Genomic DNA, 22,230 nt, shown 5'->3' on the forward strand with positions numbered 1-22,230 from the left:
AAATCCACCAACATTTTAGATCAAATTGTTATAGAATTTAGTGAAAATTTTGTGGAACCACATCCGTTGAAGTGGAGAATATTCATCCTATTATCTTTGTACAATTTTGTTTTGATGAGTTTTGTTTATACCATATTTAGGGTCTCTGTATTTAGATCTCGTATAAATACTTGAGAGACTTAAATGTAATTATGTAATAAAAGAATGGGCAAATATGTAAAAAGGGGAGGAGCCCTTATTTTATAAAAGGGCATCCTCACCCTTACAAACCCTAAGCCTCTCCTATCTAGAGCAAAGCTCTCACACTCTCTCCCTCACAAATACTCTCACACTCTCTCCCTCACAAATACTCTCAAATAAATACAATCAGTGTGGACATAGTCCAAACCTTGGGGTGAACCACGATACATCTTGTGTTATTTACATTTCTTGCAGATTCACGGTCGGATTTACGTTGTTCCAAGACCTCCGGTTTTATGCATCAACATTTGACGTTATTTGTGGAAATCGATATGAAAAGTTGTGTCGGTTCTCTTTCATTTTTTCACATCCACTGTGAATCTGCAAAAACCCAAGTGCTCATCCTCAAAGACCTTTTTTCCTCTTACACTTGTTGGTTGTTAAGCTCTTAGCCATTTCCCGAAATGCCCCCGCCGCTGGATATGTCGCTCGACGATCTCATCTGGAGGCGCAAGAAGTCGAAAGCCAGAGGGCATCGCCTTGATGAGTGACAGATCCATCCAGAAAGAAACAAAGTCTAACGACGTCGTCCCAACAAATGTTGCACACCATCAGCGCATCACTAATGGAATGGCTGCAATCAATCCAACTTCACGAATCAGTGTCCAAGTCCTTCATGGCTTCTTGTCCTCAAGCCCTGATGCCTACCTTTGTCGAAGAAATAAGCATCGTCTGAGCTCGCTCTAGCTTCCACATGCAGAAGACCCTCTACTGGTTCGACTTCGTCGTATTGTCGTATTGGGCATCCGCAGTCCCCATCGTCTGCGACAACCCCAACCTAACCGTCAGCGACATCGGCAACGTCAGGATTGCGTCTGTGTCTGGCGCTGTGTTTGCCTGAATAGCCATGGGGACAGCGTGCGACTTGTTCGGTCCGCGGCTTGCCTCCGCCTCATTCATCCACTGCTGAAATGAAAAGAAAAAGCAATGCAACACTTTCTTGAGCTTGAAGTCTTATAATCTCCTCTTCAGCCAATTTCATGAACATGTTCATCGACTCTGAGAATTTTCGGCTGCTGTCATCTGACACCGTCGTCTCATTTAATTGCACAACATCCGCAATTTTGCTAATTCCTTTAGAAAGCTTGGAAACATCACTGCTAAGCACATCAGAATCCATGACAGCAGCTTTCTTCACGTTACTGAGGTCTGAACTGAGAACTGAAACAACTTGCAGGCCAAGCCTCCTGCACTTGACATCATCACTCAAAGTTAGGTTTGAAGTTTGCCTGCCACCGTTGAGACGAGCATCTTCCGTCCTTATGATTTCTTGTACGACAAAATGCAAGAGTGTGGTTTTCCCATCTGCCCCCTTGACGACAACCAGCTTGATGAGTGTGTCCAGTTTGAAGGCTTGGGCATCACCACGGTTTATCCCAACATTCATTCGGTTTCCAGTCTTCAAAACAGCATCTAGAAGCTTCAAGAACATCCTGCTGTTTCTCAATTCTTCACAGGCAGCCTAAGTAACGAATAGCCATGGGGATAGTGCATGCTGGTGCTGCCATACATTGTTGGCCTTCACCATCAACAGTTGAAATGAAAAGAAAAAGCAACGGATGTATGGAGAAAGCAAGAGCAAAAATAAAACGCAGTGGAAAATAAAAGGAAAAGCAAGTCTACAGGGAGGTGGAGAGACAGAGAGAGGCGCAGTGGGAAATAGAAACCAAAGCAAAAGGAAAGGAAAAGAGAAAAGAAAGAATTATGCTTTCTTTAGTTAAAAGCTGAAGCAAGTTGGTGCTTTCTTCATTTTGTCGACCACCCATAGAAAAGCTATGGATAGCAGGCACGCAAATCTGCAAAAGCAAGGAATAAACACCCCATTAGAATGATGTGATTTACTTTTCTTGGCAGATGTATGATGTAATTTATTTTTCCTATCTTTCGAAGACATCTGTATAAACCTCATCAGAGGGTAATAAAAAAAAAAAAAGGTAAAGCCCAAAATAAATGGGTTGGAATATTGTGTGGAGAGTGAAGGCCCATAAGCCCAAAATAGCACTAACCAGGCGATCAAAAGTACGCCCAGTACTACAAAAAATTATTCGGCACCCCGTCGTTATTACCACCAACCAGGTGATCAAAAGTACGCCCAGTACTTCAAAATTATTCGGCAACCTGCCGCTATTATTACCAACCAGGTAATCAAAAGTACGCCAAATACTTCAAATTATACATGAGCATTACTCATGTCAATCATACATAAACATACATGAGCATTACTCATGTCAATAACACATAAACATTCATGAGCATCACTCATGTCAATCTTACATAAACATTCATGAACATCATTCATGTCAACATTCATGAGCATCATTCATATCAACATCCATGAGCATCATTCATGTCAATTAACATAAACATTCATGAGCATCACTTATGTCAATCAGCTTCAAAAGCTTCATTTACAGATATCTAGCTTCAAAAACTTCATTTACAAAAGCTCTAGCTTCAAAAGCTTCATTTACAGAGCTCTAGCTTCAAAAACTTCATTTACAAAAGCTCTAGCTTCAAAAGCTTCATTTACAGAGCTACAGCTTCAAAAACTTTATTTACAAAAGCTCTAGCTTCGAAAGTTTCATTTACAAAGCTCTAGCTTCAAAGCTTCACTTGCAAAGCTTCACCTACAAAGCTTCACTTGCAAAGCTTCAGTGCAGGGTATACAAATACCACCTCCGAACAATCGTCATTTTGACCCATACATATATTCAATTTGAAGTTTCCAGCCAACAGACTCTATTGACCGAAGACTTAGGGGACTACATTATGTACCATATATTGGGCCTTAACTATGCCTCATGAAAATACTTGGGGGACTTAGCCCATTATCTATGTACTGAGGAGTGAACCATTATTCTATAAAAATGACTCCTTCACTTTCATTAGAGAGCTCTCATGAAAAATACTTGGGAGACTTAGCCCATCACTTATGTATTAAGGAGCGAGCCCTTATTCTATAAAAGGGATTCCCTCACTATCATTAGAGAGCATCAACTCTAGCCCATCATTCATGTATTGAGGAGTGAGCCCTTATTCTATAAAATGGACTCCCTCACCTTCAAACGCCACAAGCCGAGCCGAGCAGCCTTCGTTAGAGAGCATCGCAGCCAATTGAGCAACCGCCTCGCCACTAGCATCACTCCTAACCCATTATTCATGTACTGATGAGCGAGCCCTTATTTTATAAAAGGGACTCCCCCACCTTCGTTAGAGAACATCGCTACCAGCTGAGCAACCGCCTCGCTGCGAGCATCACTCCTAACCCATCATTTATGTATTGAGGAGCGATCCCTTATTCTATAAAAGGGACACCCTAACCATCATTAGAGAGCATCAACTCTAGCCCATCATTCATATATTGAGGAGTGAACCCTTATTCTATAAAAGGGACTCCCTCAACTTCAAATGCCACAAGCCGAGCCAACCAAGGCAACATAAGCCACGAGCCGAGCAGCCTCGCAGCGTGTGCTACTTCTAGTTAAGCATCATTTCAGATTGAGCACTGCCTCATATCGAGCATCAGTTCAAGACAGCATCTAGTTACTTCGACTCACACATGGATTGAATTTCAAGTCTCTAGCCAAAAAACTCTCTTGACTAAAGACTTGGGGAACTATTGTTTATACCATACTTAGGGCCTCTGTATTTAGATCTCGTATAAATACTTGAGAGACTTAAATGTAATTATGTAATAAAGGAAGGGGCAAATATGTAAAAATGGGAGGATCCCTTATTCTATAAAAGGGCCTCCTCACCCTCACAAACCCTAAGCCTCTCCTATCTAGAGCAAAGCTCTCACACTTTCTCCCTCACAAGTACTCTTAGAGAAATACAATCAGTGTGGACGTAGCCCAAACCTTGGGGTGAACCACGATACATCTTGTGTTATTTACATTTCTTGCAGATTCACGGTCGGATTTACGTTGTTCCAAGACCTCCGATTTTGTACATCAACAAGTTTCATCTCAAAGAATATTCTGACTATTAGCTAGGGTTAAAATACTCCCTACATTTAGTGTTAATGTGCCACTTTTGACTATAGGGTATGCTCACCACCCATCTTATAGCTTGCCATGTGTCTACTAGGCATTAATTACTAACCAAAGTTAATGTTTTAATTAAAAACTTTCAGTACTATTCATTTTAACGAAAAATTATATTTTTAAACTAAAAAGTCAATCATGGTACTATTCACTTTATCTTTTATTTTGTCTTTATCGTTAAAACTTAAAGTTTTCGAGTTTTTTTTATTACTTTTCCTTTTAATTAATGACTTGGAAGTTGTTTCGCGAGGGAAGTGATAGAACCGCCGACATAGTCCACTCGCCGCTGGTCAAGGCGTCGGGAATTGGCTGGTGGCGAATTTGAAGCTCTGTGGGTTTGTTTTTATTTTATTTTTTGTTTAATTTCAGTGGGGAAGAACGAGGAAGGAGGAAAGAGGAAATAATGGGGAAGACGGATGAGTGAGGAAGGAGGGTGAGATAATGGGTTGGTCGGGGTGGGCCCAATATTGAATTTTTTAAATTATTTTATGTTTAGTTTTAAATTTTTAATATATTCCAAAAATTAAAATAAAGTAATTAATTATTTTATGCTTAGTTTTAAAATTTTAATATATTCCAAAAATTAAAATAAAGTAATTAATTAAAAAGCTTACTTTGGTTAATTAGTGAGACATATGTCAAATTATAAGATGAGTGATGAGCATACCATATAATTAAGGTGATGAATAAAAATGCTCGCATATTCTCCGTTAAAATCTCATCTGACTTCCATGTGTGCTGATTTGAGATTGAGAAATCAAACCAAATAAGAATGTTATAAACAAAAAATTGAAAAAGAAAAGAAAAAAGAAATTTTTTGCAGGAGATTGAGATGGGGAAGGCAGATTGTCTGCCCTCCTGTTTGGGTGCTCTTTTCATCACATTTTATTTTGTACGGTCACGGTTAAATTACGTTAATATTTTATATTAATTTTTTTATAAAGATAATAAGATAAAAAGTAATAAGAATATAAAATATTAACGTATCTTAACTGTGATCGCATAAATAAAATAAGATAAAAAGAGCATCCAAACAGGAGGCAGCCCTGAGATGGAGCGGGAGACTCGTATAAAAATCAGTCTCTCTTCTCTCTCCTCTCAATTTCAAAAAAAAAAAAAAAAAAATTTGCGGAACTGTCATCAGTGTTTTTCTCTCTTTTTTTCATCAAAAAGCTGGAGGAACCATTTCAATTTCACAATCAAAAGGTCCGCCTCTCTCTTCTCTTTCAACATGCACTGTCGAATCCCCCGTCTTCGCGGCTTCCCTTTTAGCGGGCTGCTGCTCAAAGCCTTCGAGTCCCAATCTTCTCAAGACAGCCCAAGCAACGATTTTCGATCCAAGCTATTTAGATTTACTCCTCTTTCTCCTTCCTCGGTTTAATGGGTTTCACGTCAAATACGAAACTGACAAATTTCTTCTTTCTTCCTGCGATTTATTGCTTGGCTGTGCAAAAATCTTAATTTTTGAGTTGTAACGGTGTTGGAAAATACCCAAAAAAAATCACATATTAACATTTTATTCTTGGTTTTTGGATGTTTTTGGTTGGGTGAAGAAAATAACTCGGGTTTGGGATGGATGAAGGGGGTAAAGATCGGTTTTTGGGATGTATAATTTGTTGGATTGATTTAAATTAATTTTTAGGTTGAGAAAGTGAATGACAAAGCCAGACCTGTACCTTCCTCACTCCATCTCTCTCCTCCTCCCCTCCCTCTCTATCTCAATCCCACGCAATATTTTCCTTTTTTCTTTTCGTTTTCATTTTTTTTGTTTATAACATTCTTATTTGGTTTGATTTCTTAAATAATTAAAATATTATATTTCTCAAATCAGGCAAGTCAGATGGGGTTTGTAACGGAATACATCGCAGAAAATGTTAAAGTGGCACATAGCACCAAATGGAAAGTTCAGGCGGCAAATGCCACAATTGTTTTGTTTGGGTGGGAAATGCACACACCTCTAATAGTGTAGGTGGTATATGTGCAAATTTTCCTAAAAAAATGAAAAGTCGTCGCCATCTTTATCATCATCAAATTAAAAAAAATATAAAACCAATCCAACGCAACAGCCTTGACTAATCACCTTGCAGCAGCCAGTCGTCATCACCATAGTACAGCCCACCAATCCTGACCATTCACCTTGCACCAGCCAACCCACCTTCTGGCACACTATAAATTTTATACCTCTCAATATAGGGAACTTTAACGAAAAGCACCCGGTACTGTTCACTTTAACGAAAAACCACATTTTTACACTAAAAAGTCAATCCTGGTACTATTCACTTTACCTTTTATTTTGTTCTTATCATTAAAACTCAAAGTTTTCAAGCACTTTTCTTTAGTTTTCCTCTCAATATAACATTTTCTTGGGGTGATGAAGATGAAGGGTAAGCGTGTGGGCATGAATGGGAGGACAATTTTGTGAATTGATTTTCTCTCTCATAATAATATATCATAATATATATATATATATATATATATATATATATATATATAATTTTGCAACGGTTGAACATGCGGCCGGCCTGGAGGAAAACCGCGCCTCTGACAGATGCAAATAAGGAGAGATTTTTCAATGTAATTGTCACACGAGATAATACATTACGTATTTCTATATAAATTATGGGATATGTGTGATAAAAGCTTAATAATTTAAAAATTAAAATTTTTCGCCACTTACATAAAAAAAACGTGATGTACCATTTGAATTCCCATCACAACTAAAAATTTCTTGCAAATAATAAGTTAAAAACGAAGTTTGGCAAGCACTTTCAACGAAATGAGTATTATTTTTATATGATAATGACGTACAGCTCACGGTTTGTGTCTATTTCGCGGAAATTATTAAACATTTTCTTGCGCTATTCCTCCAGCTGCTAGATATCAGGATATCCTCTTGGAAGAGATCAACAATTTTAGCTATGGACTGCCATGTTCCGTCACTCACACAAACGACAGGAACAGCGCTCCCACAAGAACTAGCCAAGGCGGTGAATAAACAGAAGACACTGGAAAGCATCGGCGATAAACAAGGGGAAGCAGTAAGCCGTCTGGGAACAACGTTGATATCGCTGGTCGTCTTTTATATCTCCCTACAAACCTTCATATTCCATTCTGTTAGCCAAAATCCAAACATTCCGTGCAAGTTCTGGTGGGCGCCGTTCAGCCTCTCGTGTCTGAATTGTGTCATCTTCACCATCCCCTTCAAGAGTTTCGTCACGAGATGGGAGCGTACTCAACGTTATTACGATATCAATTTTCTTGAGCAAGATTTGGTTCACCTCGAGATTGTGATTTTCTCCTCGGATCACGATCAGCAGCTGGAGCAGCCGGCGGAGATGTTGAGGAGCGATACGACGAAAATATATCAGAGACGCGCCTTCATCTGTTTGGTTTCTTTAGCTCTTGTCGCGTACACTATTGTCGTCTTAACGGCATGTCGATACATTCCCTGTCACAAAGTTGCTGTTCTGTAAACATAGGTGGTTGGATTAAGACTTCAAATTACTCTCGGACCGATTAATTAATTTGGACAGCTGGCCTCTTGATTATTTCTGGCCGGCTTCTTAGAAAAATAAGTGGCCTTTTTAGGAAGTTGAAGAGATCTTTTAATTATGGTAGTTGAATGGTGATGGTAATACGTATTTAGAGTTTTATTAATTATGGTGGTTGATTGGTTGTTGTAATATGTATTTGAATTGGTGATTGTAATATGTATTTGTACCCGAGGAACTCTTTTGTGCGAGCGTTGTTTGCAGAATTGAAAACTTGTATGAAAGATTATGTTTGAAAGAATAACAGATTGTGTTGCAAAAATAAATACTATTTATATCGAAAATGTTGGGTGGACCGTTAGAAACAAAGGATTTGATCGCCACATTTCACACAGATAGTTCATGTGGCCTTGGATTGATAGCAAAAACAGGAAGACATTGGTATATTAGCAAGCTGGAGAGGTAAATAAGAGAACAACAATGTTGCATCTGGAGTTATCTGAAGCAATAAAGTATAATTATTTAAGATGGCGCATAAAAGCTTAACTACAGCTACATTGAAGAATACCATGTGAAGATGCAGAGACAGACTAAAACATGAGAGCCCACCCATGTTCGCACCCAGCAAGATGCTACGTTAGTAAGAATACTGCACTTGAGATAAAATCTAGAGCTGTAATTGGCATTTCAGAAAACCAAGTTGTAAAACTGTGAAAATTGAAATAAAAATCAAACATGCAAGAATCCACAGAACATGAAACACATAATAATAAATACAGAACTCACCAAACCACTTACCCGAACAACAAGCTTACAGAGAGTAGACCTGTGAGTTTTACATGTATAATCAGAAAAATAACAAAACTGAAATAAGTTTTTAATTTTTCAGAGACTTGAAATACTTGTTTCATGTCTGTGTATGTGATTTTAAGTACTTGTTCGATATTATGTATTTGTTTTTCTTCAATGTGTAGTGCTTACCATTCTTTTTTCAACTCCTCCACAAAGTCCATGATAAAAATAAATAAAATAAATTAAAAAAAAAAAACAGAAAGAATCCATGGTATAATTGTCAGAATAACAGAACTGAAAATAAGATCTCGAGTTCACAGACTGCGAGTACTTGTTTGAAGTCTGTTAATGTGATTTAAGTACTTTGTTTCATAGTATGTATTTTTTTTTTCTTCAACACATAAGTTTCACATATATGTCAATTTGCGCAAGGTTTCTAATATGGAAAAGAGGATGTATTTCAGGTGGGAAGAGCAGGTTTAACATCACCAACAGGCAGCAAAAACGAAAAAAAAAAAGTGTAAAATACTGACCTTTCACTGCGATTGTAACAAAATCGGCAAGGCAGATTCAACCAAGAGATCAGGCACAGCCCTCACCTGAAACTGATCCCATCAATCAAATCCCAAAATTAACTGCAAATCACAAAATTACGTGCCCCAAATCGGCCAGAGAACTCATCCAAGAACTCATCAGGAACAGATAATTACATTTTTTTCATCATTATCAAGAGTATCTTTGATTGCATCAACCTTTGACGCCAACCTCAGAAGGGTGCATCTAACTCTAACAACATTCCTCAACAACAATATTAATACCATGGATGCCATGCATGACAACTTTGCATAGGCAGCGCCAAATGTGTTTCTGGTAGATGCCATGCATGACCCACATGTAAAGATATTACACGGGGTTGCTCCAACAGTATGGTCTAAAAAGAAAGAAACACATTGATCTAAGGATAACAAGAAGAAACAGTTGAAAAAACAGAAATTCATTATATACCAGCAAGCAAATGGATTAGCAGTGAAATCATGATATCTCAGACCATTCTCAGTCTGTTATTAGTGGCAAAAAAGACGCAAAATAGTTTACATAAGAAGAATTAGTTCAATAAGAAACGCATTATAAGTAACGTTACAAAAGCACACCTATAACGGAAGATAACATGCACTATAAAGGTCGCTTATAAACCAAGAGCAGCAGCACTCAACACTAAGTTTTTTTTTTTTTTTTGGTTGAAAGGAAACAAAAGAATTTTATAAAAAGGAAAGAAATTACAAAAGAGGAAAAGAAAACCACGTGGAAAAGATATCCACCTGGAGCTAGAAGATAACTAGCAAGGACCCCTAGTGAAAACTAATTGAACAGAGGAAAAGCTATACCGAATCAATTAACGGCTGCTAACAAATCCCTAAATATAGAAGAGAGATTGTAATCTCTAAACTCCACTGAAACCGAAGCCCAAAGGGCTGCCCAGTGTCTTACTCTATCCCAAAGCTCCTCTACCCCCACTCCCTTGTAATCCTCAAAGACTCTTTTATTACGCTCGAACCAAATGTTCCAGAAGAGGGCCATCAACAGAGATCCCCACAAGGTTTTGGCTTTTCTCCCTTTCCCAAGGGCTTCGAACTTAGTGCTTAGGAGCTCAACACTAAGTATTCAGCAACACAAAGAACAATATTGCAAATTTTTATATGAATGGCTAAAATATGACTTATGTTTAAGTAATTATCTAAACCAGCATAACAGCTAATACTGTCACAGATATGCTCTAGAATAAATTGTGTTTCCTTTAGGTTCCTAAAGTCTAACAGAACTGTTTTTAGCCGGTATCCAAGTTAGAGCCATATTTAAATTTCACTACACATAAAATGCACACCAAATTATACAAAAATTATGATTTTAATTGGGGCCATATCGTAAAAACATAACCAACAATATTAATACCATAGATTGTAAATAAATACTTTGCACATACGAAGTAAATTCATAAGCTAAACTTCTTACTCTGAATTTGTTATAGATCCAGCAGCAGCCTCATGCCTCCTGTGCAAGTGTGCCTCCAGAATGTCCATGAATCAGATGCAATGCAATCTCATTAGGGTATGCATGTATTTAGAAGGTAAAACAAACAACTCAAACTAATATACAATGCTCCCTCGCACAGACAGACGGAAAGAAAAACATAGATGTCTGAAAACAATTTCATGCATTTAGTTTCACATCAAAAAAAAAAAAACATGACATAGTACAACGCATCAACTGAACCCTGTTTTAGAAGATCCAATGCACATTTCAGAATGCATGTACATGCACTTATATATTTCAGATAACTAATACAAAAGTGAATAAATAAAGTAACCCTCCTCGCAATTTCAAACACAAACCAAATAGCTGACACCAATAGGAAAAGGTAAAAAACAGAAGCTACAAGAAGAAGCCAAACTTATCAAGAGCAGTGACACTAAGATTCAATTTAAATAGATTTCCAAGCGAACCCAGTAGCTTTACCTAGGAAGAACAGAAGGGCAAAGCATGCAGCATAATGACATTCAATACAAGCGAAACCAAGGTACCTTCTCCTGGGTTCCTTTTAAGCATCTAACCGCTGGAGGGTTGCCTCATAGCAGTATCACATATCCTGAATGAAAAGTCAAATTAGAATCTCCTGAACCCAAATAATTAAGATACAGTGGTATACTATAAAGATACAACTTACAGAAAGGACATGAAAATGAAGGATGTTTAACAAACCTACCAATCATAAAGTAAATTCTAAAGACCACGATTACTAAAGAATGAACTTCAATACAATTATACAAGCAACCAAGAAAAAAAATATATATATAGAAGTAGATAGAGTATAGAAGACGAGGGTTTACTCTGCCTTCAGGGCTCCTCTTCATTCTTTCGAGAACTCTCTCAAATGCAGGCTTCCCAGTTGTCTCTCCAAGAGTTACTATGAGATCAGTTCATCTTGGGTCCAGCAATGCGCCCACAGTTGAACCGACCGCAACAGTCTAACACGAGGACTTCCTAACATGGCAACTCTCCGATTTTCTTGCAATGCAAATCATTACATGCAAATTTCAGCAACAATAAATGAAGAAGAACATCAATTTGATCAAAACCTAATTATCATATAACTTAAATTGATCAAACCCAAATACCAAATTGTAGAAAAATTAATTGAAACCCAATTGAATAGAGATAAAACCCAACTCACAAACCAAGAGAACAAAACCCAATCAGCAAAATCTCAGATTTGATCCCAAAAATCACCAAATCAGAGAAAAACAAGCCGAACACAATTGAACACAGGCAAAACCCAGAGGAAAATCACCTGAGCTGCGGACTACCAGAGCCAGAAGTGGCATGATCAGTCGAGTCGGAGGGAGAGCACGTGAGAGCAGGGAGGCGTATCGCAGCGAATCGAGCGAGGTGAGCGAGGTGTCAGTGTGCGACGTCGAGAGGAGCAGGTCCTGAGTTTGGAGGGGGAGCGGCAAGGTCGGGGTATCGAGATCGATTTTGGAGTCTGGAGGCAGGTACGTGGGGTGTATCAGCTAGGTTTATTTAGAGATACGTTCGGATTTTGCTTCGGTTGGCTTTTTTCCATTCGAATTTTTCCGGTTTCATTCAATATTCTGTTTTTCGGCTTTTCGTACCCACGTTTAAATTATCAAATAAATTGCATAAAATTACCACAATTATAAATCGAATCATAATTTCATACCTTATGTTTTTAACATTTGAATGACATAACTCAACTTATGAAGTCGTTGTAATATCAAGTTCGTTAAATTTTATGTTAATTTGACACTTAAATAATGATGTAACAGGAATGAGAAACACTCTTTTACCAACTAAAATAACCCCCCCCCCCCCGCGGCGGCGCCATTCCAACCCCCAGGGCCAGCCCACAACATCTACATTCCTTCAATTCCTTTCATTCTTTCAATTCCAGAACAATCATCGAATTTGTTGGTTTGGGTTTCAACCGCAAGCCCCTCCTCGACTATCTCATTTGAAATATCTCATCCCTCGACTCCATCGAGTTCCTCCTCCCTCCCTAGAACGACGTCTTACACGGTGAAATTTCCGGAATTTTATGAGGAATGGAGCTTGAGAGGAATTTTATGAAGAATGGAGCTTGAGAGGCAGCTCACAGTAGCATATTCTTCTCAACAAAATGGTGTTCTTAGAGGAATGATACGACTATTGTGGAGATAGCCAAAAGCATGTTGCATGAGAAGAAGTTTCCCTGTTACTTTTGGGATGAGGCAGTTAATACTGCAGTCTACATACTCAGCAGACGTCCAACTAAAGTTGTTGATAACATGACTCCATTCCATTTGAGGCAATCAGTGGCAGACTGCAATGAATCAAAGCACCTTAAGTATTTGGCTGCACCTTTTATAGTTATACCATGTTAACTGAGACTAGGGATGGGCAAATACCCATTGGTTATGGATAACCGCGGTTACCCGTCCATTTAAATTAAACGGTTACGGTTATGCGTAACCGTTTAGATAAATAAACGGTTATGGGTATAACCGTTTACCCGCAAAATTTAAATAGACGGTTATGGGTATTAACCACGGTTATAAACGGGTAACCGTTTACCTATTTATTTTATATATGTAAAACTAACACAAACCATGTTCTCGATCCAATAATACTTAGCACCCAATAAATTAGCAAGGAATTCATCGGTCATTCTCTCAATAACACTACTACAGGAATGATAATTCTCATCATCAAGGAATTGGCCAAATTAATTTAAATTTCTTGCGGGTAACCGTGAAATTGACAGAAATGCTTTGACAGAAATGTCTTCTAAACAATTTTTGTAACCCAATAATACTTAACAAATTGTATATTTACCTTCATTGGTAACAGTTAAAAATATCGTCCATAAACTATTATTTCAATTATTGGAATGGTATAAGGACTTAAAAAATTAAAATATGGAAATGTATGATGAATGTACCTATAACGGTGTTTAATTGTCTAAAAAAATAAATTATGACAATTTTTTTTTAATTTTCAAGTTGTTAAAAAATATGTAGATGGGTGAAAAAAGGGTAATGGTAAAAAAAAATGATAAACGGGTTAAAAATGATAAATGGGTAAACGGGTATTAAACGGTTACGGTTAAATGAGTATGCGGTTATGGGTATGGTTAACCGTTTATAAACGGTTATGGGTATGGGTATAACTGTTTAGGCAATTACCCAACGGGTAAACGGTTATACGGGTATAAGCATAAACGGTTATGGGTAAATTAACCGCGATTACCCGCCCGCATAACCATTGCCCATCCCTAACTGAGACAGAAGTTGGATGAAGAATCTGTCAGAGGAATATTTGTGCGTTATGGAAAGGCTGAGAAAGGTTACGGATTCTTCAGTTTGACTACAAGGAAGATTATGTTATCTAGAAGCGTAATATTTGATGAAGATGGAACGTGGGATTGGAAGTCTGATGAAGAAGCCCTAAGGCATTTCAAGTGAATAGTCTTGATGAAAAGCTAAAGGGAGTTAAGATTGATCAAATTGACACTGACGAAGCATTTCGGGTAGAAGGGAGAAATATTCAACATGTGTTTGAAAATTCTCAAACTGAGCAAGGTGAATCTGTAAAATCCAATCAAATGACTGAGAAATAGAATTGGCCAGAATGAATGTATTGATATTAGTCTACTAACTTTATACAGAGAGTTCCCTATAAACAAGCAGCTGATCTTGCAATACTACCATACAAGAAAGGAAGAAAATATATACATAATAATTACTGATTACACGCCTATTCTAGGCCCTTTATGATAGGGATCCTGATTGCTTTCTAACAGAATCTAGTTCCTGAAGTGATACTCCAATCAGGCCATATATTTTCATCTGGCAATGGGATTTTCTCTTGGGCTTCAGTTAAGCAGCACAGTGTGACACTGTCAACTGCAAAAGCAGAATACATGAGTGCATCATAACAACAACTCAGGTTGTGTGGCTCAGGTTTGTGTCAGAAGATTTTGGTCAGGAACAAACTGAAGCAATTCACCTTTTTGGTGATAACATTTCTGCAATTGCAAGGATAAGAAATTCAGTCTTTCATCAGATTTCAAAGCATATTGGCAAAAGGTCTCATTCCATTAGAGAAATCCAACATTATCAATCTTGTCTAATGCGAGTCTGAAGAACAATTGGCATATATTTTTACAAAAGTGTTGCCAAACGACAAGTTCTACATGCTCAGAGGTCTATTTGAAGTGAAATCAACTACAGGTTTAGAAGAAAGTGCTGAGATATAAGCATTTGTCCAGATTTTCTTTATTTTTTAGCTTTGAATTTCTGGATTTGTTGTTATTGATTATAATGAACGACTAGGATTAGAGCTAGCTCATAGACTAAACTAGAAATCTATGCCCCCGCATTGTTGCACGATTGAAAACCGTACGGAAGTTTATGTTTGAAATATATGAAAAATTGTGTTGCAAAAGGTTAATTTCCTTCATTTAATTTGCTCGAAATAAAGGACATCAAAATCTCAACCAGAAGGTGAGGAAATTAATTATTGTGTATAACAACCCTAAAAAAGATACTAACTTTAGAATCAATTCAAGTATATTAACAACATGTTCGCACTCAGTAGAGAAAAACTAATCGAAAGCAAACCTGCAATTCTTCTAACTTTATTCTTTAGCCTAAAGATAATTTGTGGGCAAAAACCCCACAAAACCCTTCATTTATTTTGTAAAAGAGAGCAAACTTTAATCAAATGGCATTTCACGTCCTGATATATGATAACCAAAACAATAGCAAGCAACTTCAGGTGTTCTATAAAAATTAAGACCAAAGTTAACCAATAATTCCAAAAAAAAAACAAAAACAAAACAAACAAACAAACCTCATGTATGAACAAAGAATTTTAATGTGGAATAATTACTTTATTTCTTTTTTGGTTGAAGAAATAATTACTTTTAAGACATAAAAATTTAAACAATCCAACCCAACTCAAAATTCCATTTCTCATCAAGAAAAATAGCGGTTTTTAGTCAAAATAGTCCCTGAAATATGCATAATTTATCACTTTAGTCTTTGCGATTTGAAATTAATAGAAATGGTTCATGTTTAAGGTTCTAAAAAATGCTAGGCGCTAGTCGGGCGCCTAGCAACTAGGCGGCTAGGCGAGGTCTAGGTGGGCGCCTAGACGGATTTAGGTAATTTTCTTATATATTATATGAATTAATTAAATTTATTATATCAAATGTAAATAATTATTGAATATTATGTTATTTCTTATAGAAGAACATATATATGTGAATGTTTTATGTACATATATAATATGCTTGCCTATGAAAAAAAAAACAAAATATTATCTAAATAATTCATAATTTATATAACCTTTATATATATATATATTGAGCGCCTAGGCGGCCGCCTAAGTCCTCCCCGCCTAACTGAACGTTTTGGTCTAAATCGAGTCAGAGCTCTGCCGCCTAGATCGATTTTTAGAACACTGTTTATCCACAATCATTCACTTTAGTAATTCCACTATTCATCCTATCTAACAAAGTGGGCTTCAATTTTTTATTCACACTTTTGCCTTCAGATATCTCTCTATTCTCAACTCCAGACTGCTCTGCATGCTCAGCACAAAAATATCAGTCCGGAAGCTGGAAGTCCATAGGTTTTATCTCCCCCGATTTGCTCGATGATGTCTCCCCCGATCTGATAGTATGTATTCTTTTTTTCCCTTTTTAAAGATTTTTTTGCTAATATTTCACAGTACATATGTTGAGTAATTTTCTGAAGAGTAAACATGTTTTAGATTTGAATATGCAGCAATTGATGCACCTGGAGGATTCCTCTTTCAATGGTGCTCTGTCTTTGCATCTGAGTATATTTGTACCGTAAAAAAGTTAAGGTCTGGGTCTTCCGATTCCGGCGAGCTGTTTCCGTAAGAACGTCGGCGCACCGTGTACCGCGCCGTCAACCACAGTCCTCCCTGTTTTATTTCCGAATGGTAATTTCACAATTTCCACCATTTTTCACATTTTCCGCCATTTTTTCTCATTCGCATTTGTTTACAGGGAGGTCGGAGCTTTAGGAGTGTGAAGAAGAGTATACAGAGATTGGAGGAAGCAGCTGTTTCCTGTAGGGGACTCGAAAGACTTGAGATACTGAGAAGGTGGGTGCTGCTGCTTAACCCGAAAGACTCTAGATACTGAGAAGGTGGGTGCTGCTGCTTAAAGAGGTGGAGAGGCTGAAGCTTTCTCAGGGTTATGTGGAAGAGAATGAAAGTGCGCCGAAACAACCTGTTTGCTGCCGATGGCACGAATGAGATTCGAAAAAGAATATCTCTGGTTCGATTATGTTTTGTTTTTGCAATTTTATTCCATTTCATTCAGTTTTATTGCTTTTGTTGGAGTATAGTTTGCTGTTGAAACTTATCATTTTGGTAATGTAATTAGGTTTGTATTATGACTCTGATGTTCGCAGTGAACCAATGGATTTCCGCGAAGTTTTTCTTCAAAATCAGGCTTTGGAGGGCATAACACTATCTATGGTAATATATCTGAGAAATGAATGCTGCTTATATTAATGAAATTTAAAACATCTCTATCAAAGGAATGAGATGAATGCTAAGATGGATGACTAAATGTGCTACGCTAAGAGATTACTTATTTTGTTAGTTAGGGGAAGCACTTAGTGGAAGCAGGATGGGAAATTATTCAAGTATAGATGATTTTGTTGAGCCGGCTGCTCTTTGTTTTTGCTCAGGCATTGCCACACATGCACTTGGTTTGTGAGGTATATGGAGTTTTGCGTTGGTGGATTCGAGAGCATAGAGCTTTCAGTGCTTCTTTGCAACTACGAGGTCATCTGAAAACTTAACAAGGAATGGAGAAACAAGGGCCATGCCACTGATGTTCTTTCGCTGTCGCAGCATGTCCCTAATCTTAAGCTTCCCATTATACTAGCTCATTACTTTTTTAGTTTTTTGGTTCCGTTTCTTTTTGCATAATTTTAATCACTGAACATTTGTATTATATGCAGCTTATGTTGGGTGACATTGTGATTTCTGTTGAGACAGCGACAAGGCAAGCAGAGGAAAGAGGCCACAAGCTTATTGATGAGATACGTGTTCTCATGGTTAGTTGGTTTTAGGATTTTTTCCGTTAGAGAGCTTTTTAGTGTCGTTTGATGACTTTAATTACTGAACCCTCCTGCAGATACATGAGTTGTTCATTTACTAGGATTTGATCATGAGATTAGTGAAGAGGCCGAAGTGGAAATGGAGAAGGAGGAGCTTCTTTTAAAGAGTCTTGGGTGGAAGGGGAAATGATTAATTCAAAGTGCACATGATGCCGAAACTCACAAATTCCCATGAGGGAAAACCAGATGGTAATTTCATCTTTTACAGCTTCAGTTTCACATCATTCGTCATTGGATTTGCTAATATAAGTTTTTAGTGAGATAATCTTACTGGTGAATTGTTAAAAGGCAGGAAGAGAGAAAGCAGCCTGTGATTTTATAAACTAAAGTTCAGATGCATTTTCTGTGGTATGGATGGTAAGTTGGCGGTTAATGTAATCCTGCGCCTTCATTGTGCGTTGTTTTTTTATTTTTATTTGTTAGTTGAGCAGTTGATACATTATATGACAGTTGATCTGCAAGATGCAAAGATGATTTCTTTGTTTCTATATACTGTTTAATTATATCAATGGAAATTGGTGCTGCTATTCTGGCAGTAGATGAATTTCTGGCTGTTGAGATGAATTACCAAAAAATTGTGGTTTCTTTTTCCTTTACATGCTTTTCTTTTAATTTTGCAGGAATTCTCACGTTGCTTTGATAAAATTATACATGGCCATGATAAGGTATTGCTCATCCCCACAAACATTTTGTACATGTGTGGCATTAATATATTTTGTTTTCTGATTGAATTTGTTTTGATTCAATGGGGTTGGTGAGCTAAATAGCAAGTGGCTTTCTTTTGGTTTTTGGATGGCTCTTTTGGGTTGTTCTTAAGTTCATTTTTTCTGATTGAATTTCATTTGATTCAATGGGAATTACACTTGTGGTTTGTAAATTGAAATGCATGTATCGTGAAATTCATTATTTTGAGTATGTTCTTACCTGACATTTGTAAACTTTGAGTATGTTCTTACCTGCCATTTGTAAGCTTCTGATTAGTTATGAAAGTTGATATATTTTGTCTGTGTTTATAAACGTATGACGCACAATCAGTTTCTTTTGAGTTGGGTTGAAATGATGTTGATTGTGCTGTTATAAAGCTCCTTTCTATAGTTAGGTTGAAAATCATGTTCAAAGATTCTTTATTTGGTTGGTCTGATCTATAACAGATTGATTGTTTTCTTTGAATCAAAATTTATCTTTTTTTGTGTGAAATTATAATGGAATCGCAAATTTGTCAGGTATATCTTGGATTCTTGATTGCACCTACCCACAACTATTACATTATGTCTCTTGACCGGATGGATTTTTATAATTTCTAGGATCTACAGTTCCAATGCTTTTGATGCATAAAGTAAGGAGGAAGCTACTCCTCTGGAGCTTCTTTGGCATGGTAAGTTGAAGTTGTGTATCATTTTTTTCATTCACGAAATTCATTATCTTGCTAGCTTGGCAATTAGTAGTGTGCAGAATTGGTAAACTGTATGAACAAATGTGTGGAAGTTTGAATTGTACAAATGAAAGTGAATTTTAACAACTCCAACATAGATTTCCTAATAATTCAATCCATCTTTCTTTCATTTGTGTTCGACTATTTTACCTTTTTTTTATACAAGTACAACTGTTGATCGAAAGCCACATAAACGATCTAACTGGAATGTGTCAATCTTTTATTTTTTTTTGCATGTAGATAGAAGAAGGGAACTTTAACGAAAAGCTCCCGGTACTGTTCACTTTAACGAAAAACCATATTTTTACACTAAAAAGTCAATCCTGGTACTATTCACTTTACCCTTTATTTTGTCCTTATCATTAAAACTCAAAGTTTTCAAGCCCTTTTCATTAGTTTTCCTATAGAAAAATACTTTTTTTGTATACAACTACAACTGTTGATCGAAAGCCACATAAACGATCTAACTGGAATGTGTCAATCTTTTATTTTTTTTGCATGTAGATATAAAAAAGACTGATCTTTTGTATGTGATTTATATTTTGTATGTAAAAGTTTTCCTGCCATTTTCCATTTAAAACGTATTAATAATTTAATACACAATCGTTCATATCTTTCAAACATAATCTTTATTCAATTTCTAATCCCGCAATGTGTGTTATCTGGAGTTGGCGGGTGGGTTTCGTCCGTCTCGATCAGTTGGATTGGGGGTAGGGAGAGTGATTTCAGGGATTTGGTTGTAGGGAGAGTGATTTCAGGGATTTGTGTCACACTCAACCTCTCTCTAACCCTTTCTCTTTCACTCTCTTTCAGAGACTCCATCTCTTTCAACCCTCCGTAAAACCCAGAGGCCGAGAGGCCTGAGTCTACATCACAACTCGCCACTCCGGCGAGCCTCAACTCCATCAAACAACCACTAGCTCCCTGGACCTCCCTCTTTCTCTTCTCTGTAAACACCACGGCGCACCAACGCACCCATTTTTGCCCGAAACATCACCACATAACCACCACCACTCACTCTGTTCTGCTCAGGACACACAGACAAAGGCCTTTCACTATGCATTCAGTTCTAAAATGTCCGGTCTTGCCGTGACGGGTTATTGGGTTCTTGCGTCGGGTCGTTCAAACAGGGCATTCGGGTGTTGTATTTATTTGATTAATTAATTAACTATTTATTGATTACATTTATGTTTTGATTTCTTTTGGTTTTTTTTTATTTTTGTATATTTCTGTTTTTCTTAAACTATTGTCTGGAGTTCGGATTTTTGAGTTTTGCATTCATGCAACTTTATGCTTCTGGGCTTCTTGTGTTAGAGCTAGAGAAGATGATTTGGACTCGAATTCAAGCTTTCATGTCTTTTAGGTTTTTCATACTTCTTTCGTCCAATCTTCATCACTCTCTGTCTCTCTCTAAACAATTTCCAATTGGTTTTTAGAGAGAGAAAGTGGCAGCAGCCGCAGTGGGGAAGGAAGAAGGACTATTACTGTTTCTGTGATCATTTCTGTCCTTCGAAGCTCTAGGGTTTGTTTTTGGATCGGTTAGCTGTTGAGGTAATTACTAATCTATACTTCGATTGTAATTTTTTTTTTTCAGTATTCGGTGTGTTTGATCAATGGGTTACTTTGGACTTGCATAATTTGTGTATAATATTGCTTCAATCATTTGTTGGGTTCCCTTTGCGTCCACCATCTTTGCAAACGCTGCTTGAAGACATACCTGATGCAGTAGCTGTTCCTCATACTTCTTCATCTGGGAGAGAGAGGTGTGGGGTGTCCGAGAGAGAGGGTTTGACGGATTAGGTTTGGGGTTAAGTTTTTGCAATTTGCAGAGAGATGGGGGGTGCCCAAGAGATGATTTAGGAGATTTGGTTTGGGGTTTGTAGAGAGAGAGAGAGAGATAGGGCGTGTCGAAGAGAAATGTGGGAGGATTTAGGCGAGGGATTTCAGGGATTTGATTTAGGCGAGGGATTTCAGGGATTTGATTTAGGCTTTCCTTTCTGCCACTTGCAGAGACAGAAAGATGGGACAACGGTGAGAGAGATATGGGGACGGAGAGAGTCGAAGTGAACTCTTTTGCCCCATTCGATCCAAATCAAAAAACGGGATTAGGGGCGTTTTGGTCATTCAGCAACCTGGGGGGTTCAATGTCGTCGAGGTTTTTCTGGGATTTCCGTCCCTTGCAGAGAGAGAGGTGGGAGAAGTATGGGTGGCGTCGAGGGTTTTCTGGATTTCTGTTCCTTGCACATTGAGAGAGGTGGGAGAAGTATGGGTTGCGTCCAGGGTTTTGTGGGATTTTGTCTGTTGTAGAGAGAGGGAGGTGGGAGAAGTATTGGTGCTGTTCCCAAGGTCCACCTCTTTCTTTCTCCTCTTTCCCCCTCCTCTCTTAATTCTGATTTATATTCTGATTTGTGAAGGAGCCCGTGCTTTTCCTCAAACGGATGTCGTCTTACTTGATGAACGGCGGTACGTCCGAAGTCCACCCTTTGTTGTCGTTGGACCATGAGGTGGAGCTGGCGGTGATCATCTATTAGAAAGCTCGCGATGTTCCGTAATCCACCACCATGTATTATGCCGCCAGTATATTTGTAATTTTTGTTACTGTTTTTTTGTTAATTATTCAGTTTTTTTTTCAAGGTCAGTTAATTAATCAGTTAATAGTGCTGCTGTTAATGATTTAGTTTAATTAATCAGTTAATAATGCTGCTGCTAATGATTTAATTTTAATATAATGATGCTGTTAATGATTTGGTTTTGACTTTAAATTTGATTGGTGAAAATTGGATGGTTTAAGGCTATGCACTTGCTTTGGATATGACTGCCAGAGAAATTCAAGCTTCTGCTAAGGTAATTATCGGTAATTGGATTGTTTAATGCAATCAAACACGGTAGTGAAATGTTCAATTTTATGGCTACAAGTTTCTAATTAGAATGCTAATGCTGCAATTCATGATGATCAATATGTTCTGATTTAAACAGTTACATTGTTAGGACTATAGATTTGGATTGAACTC

At 37.5% G+C, this 22,230-nt stretch overlaps 1 protein-coding gene and 3 long non-coding RNA genes across 9 annotated transcripts; 2 read left to right on the forward strand and 2 right to left on the reverse strand.

Moving 5' to 3' along the window:
• Positions 1–1,132: 1,132 nt before the first annotated feature.
• LOC139191661 (formin-like protein 1) lies at positions 1,133–1,672 on the reverse strand. The gene has a single exon (XM_070812651.1). The coding sequence runs from the start codon at positions 1,670–1,672 to the stop codon at positions 1,133–1,135; it is 540 nt and encodes a 179-aa protein (XP_070668752.1).
• A 6,520-nt stretch (positions 1,673–8,192) lies between these two features.
• Positions 8,193–12,175, reverse strand: LOC139192251 (uncharacterized). Of its 4 annotated transcripts, none has more exons than XR_011576282.1 (7): positions 11,916–12,175; positions 11,455–11,632; positions 11,149–11,213; positions 10,580–10,632; positions 9,103–9,168; positions 8,576–8,603; positions 8,193–8,426 (listed from the first exon to the last, which is right to left on the reverse strand). It is a non-coding gene; the product is annotated as an uncharacterized lncRNA (long non-coding RNA). The 4 variants fall into 4 exon arrangements; XR_011576279.1 differs by having other exon boundaries at positions 9,103–9,174; XR_011576281.1 differs by having other exon boundaries at positions 11,084–11,213.
• Positions 12,176–16,161: 3,986 nt separating this feature from the next.
• LOC139192340 (uncharacterized) lies at positions 16,162–16,923 on the forward strand. The gene is made up of 3 exons (XR_011576431.1): positions 16,162–16,305; positions 16,400–16,594; positions 16,662–16,923. It is a non-coding gene; the product is annotated as an uncharacterized lncRNA (long non-coding RNA).
• Positions 16,924–17,377: 454 nt separating this feature from the next.
• On the forward strand, positions 17,378–21,965 carry LOC103456129 (uncharacterized). Of its 3 annotated transcripts, XR_011576429.1 has the most exons (8): positions 17,378–17,517; positions 17,629–17,724; positions 17,805–17,976; positions 18,076–18,144; positions 18,408–18,452; positions 19,092–19,162; positions 20,656–20,770; positions 21,634–21,965. It is a non-coding gene; the product is annotated as an uncharacterized lncRNA (long non-coding RNA). The 3 variants fall into 3 exon arrangements; XR_003769472.2 differs by lacking the exon at positions 17,378–17,517 and having other exon boundaries at positions 17,527–17,724; XR_011576430.1 differs by lacking the exons at positions 17,378–17,517; positions 21,634–21,965 and adding an exon at positions 20,931–21,081 and having other exon boundaries at positions 17,527–17,724.
• Positions 21,966–22,230: the final 265 nt, after the last annotated feature.

This window comes from Malus domestica, chromosome 15 (genome assembly GCF_042453785.1).
Source record: "Malus domestica chromosome 15, GDT2T_hap1".
Classification (NCBI taxonomy): Eukaryota; Viridiplantae; Streptophyta; class Magnoliopsida; order Rosales; family Rosaceae; genus Malus; species Malus domestica.

Coding starts and splice junctions, on each gene's coding strand:
- LOC139191661 (XM_070812651.1), bottom strand. CDS start 1,672: ATGTTCTTGAAGCTTCTAGATGCTGTTTTGAAGACTGGAAACCGAATG.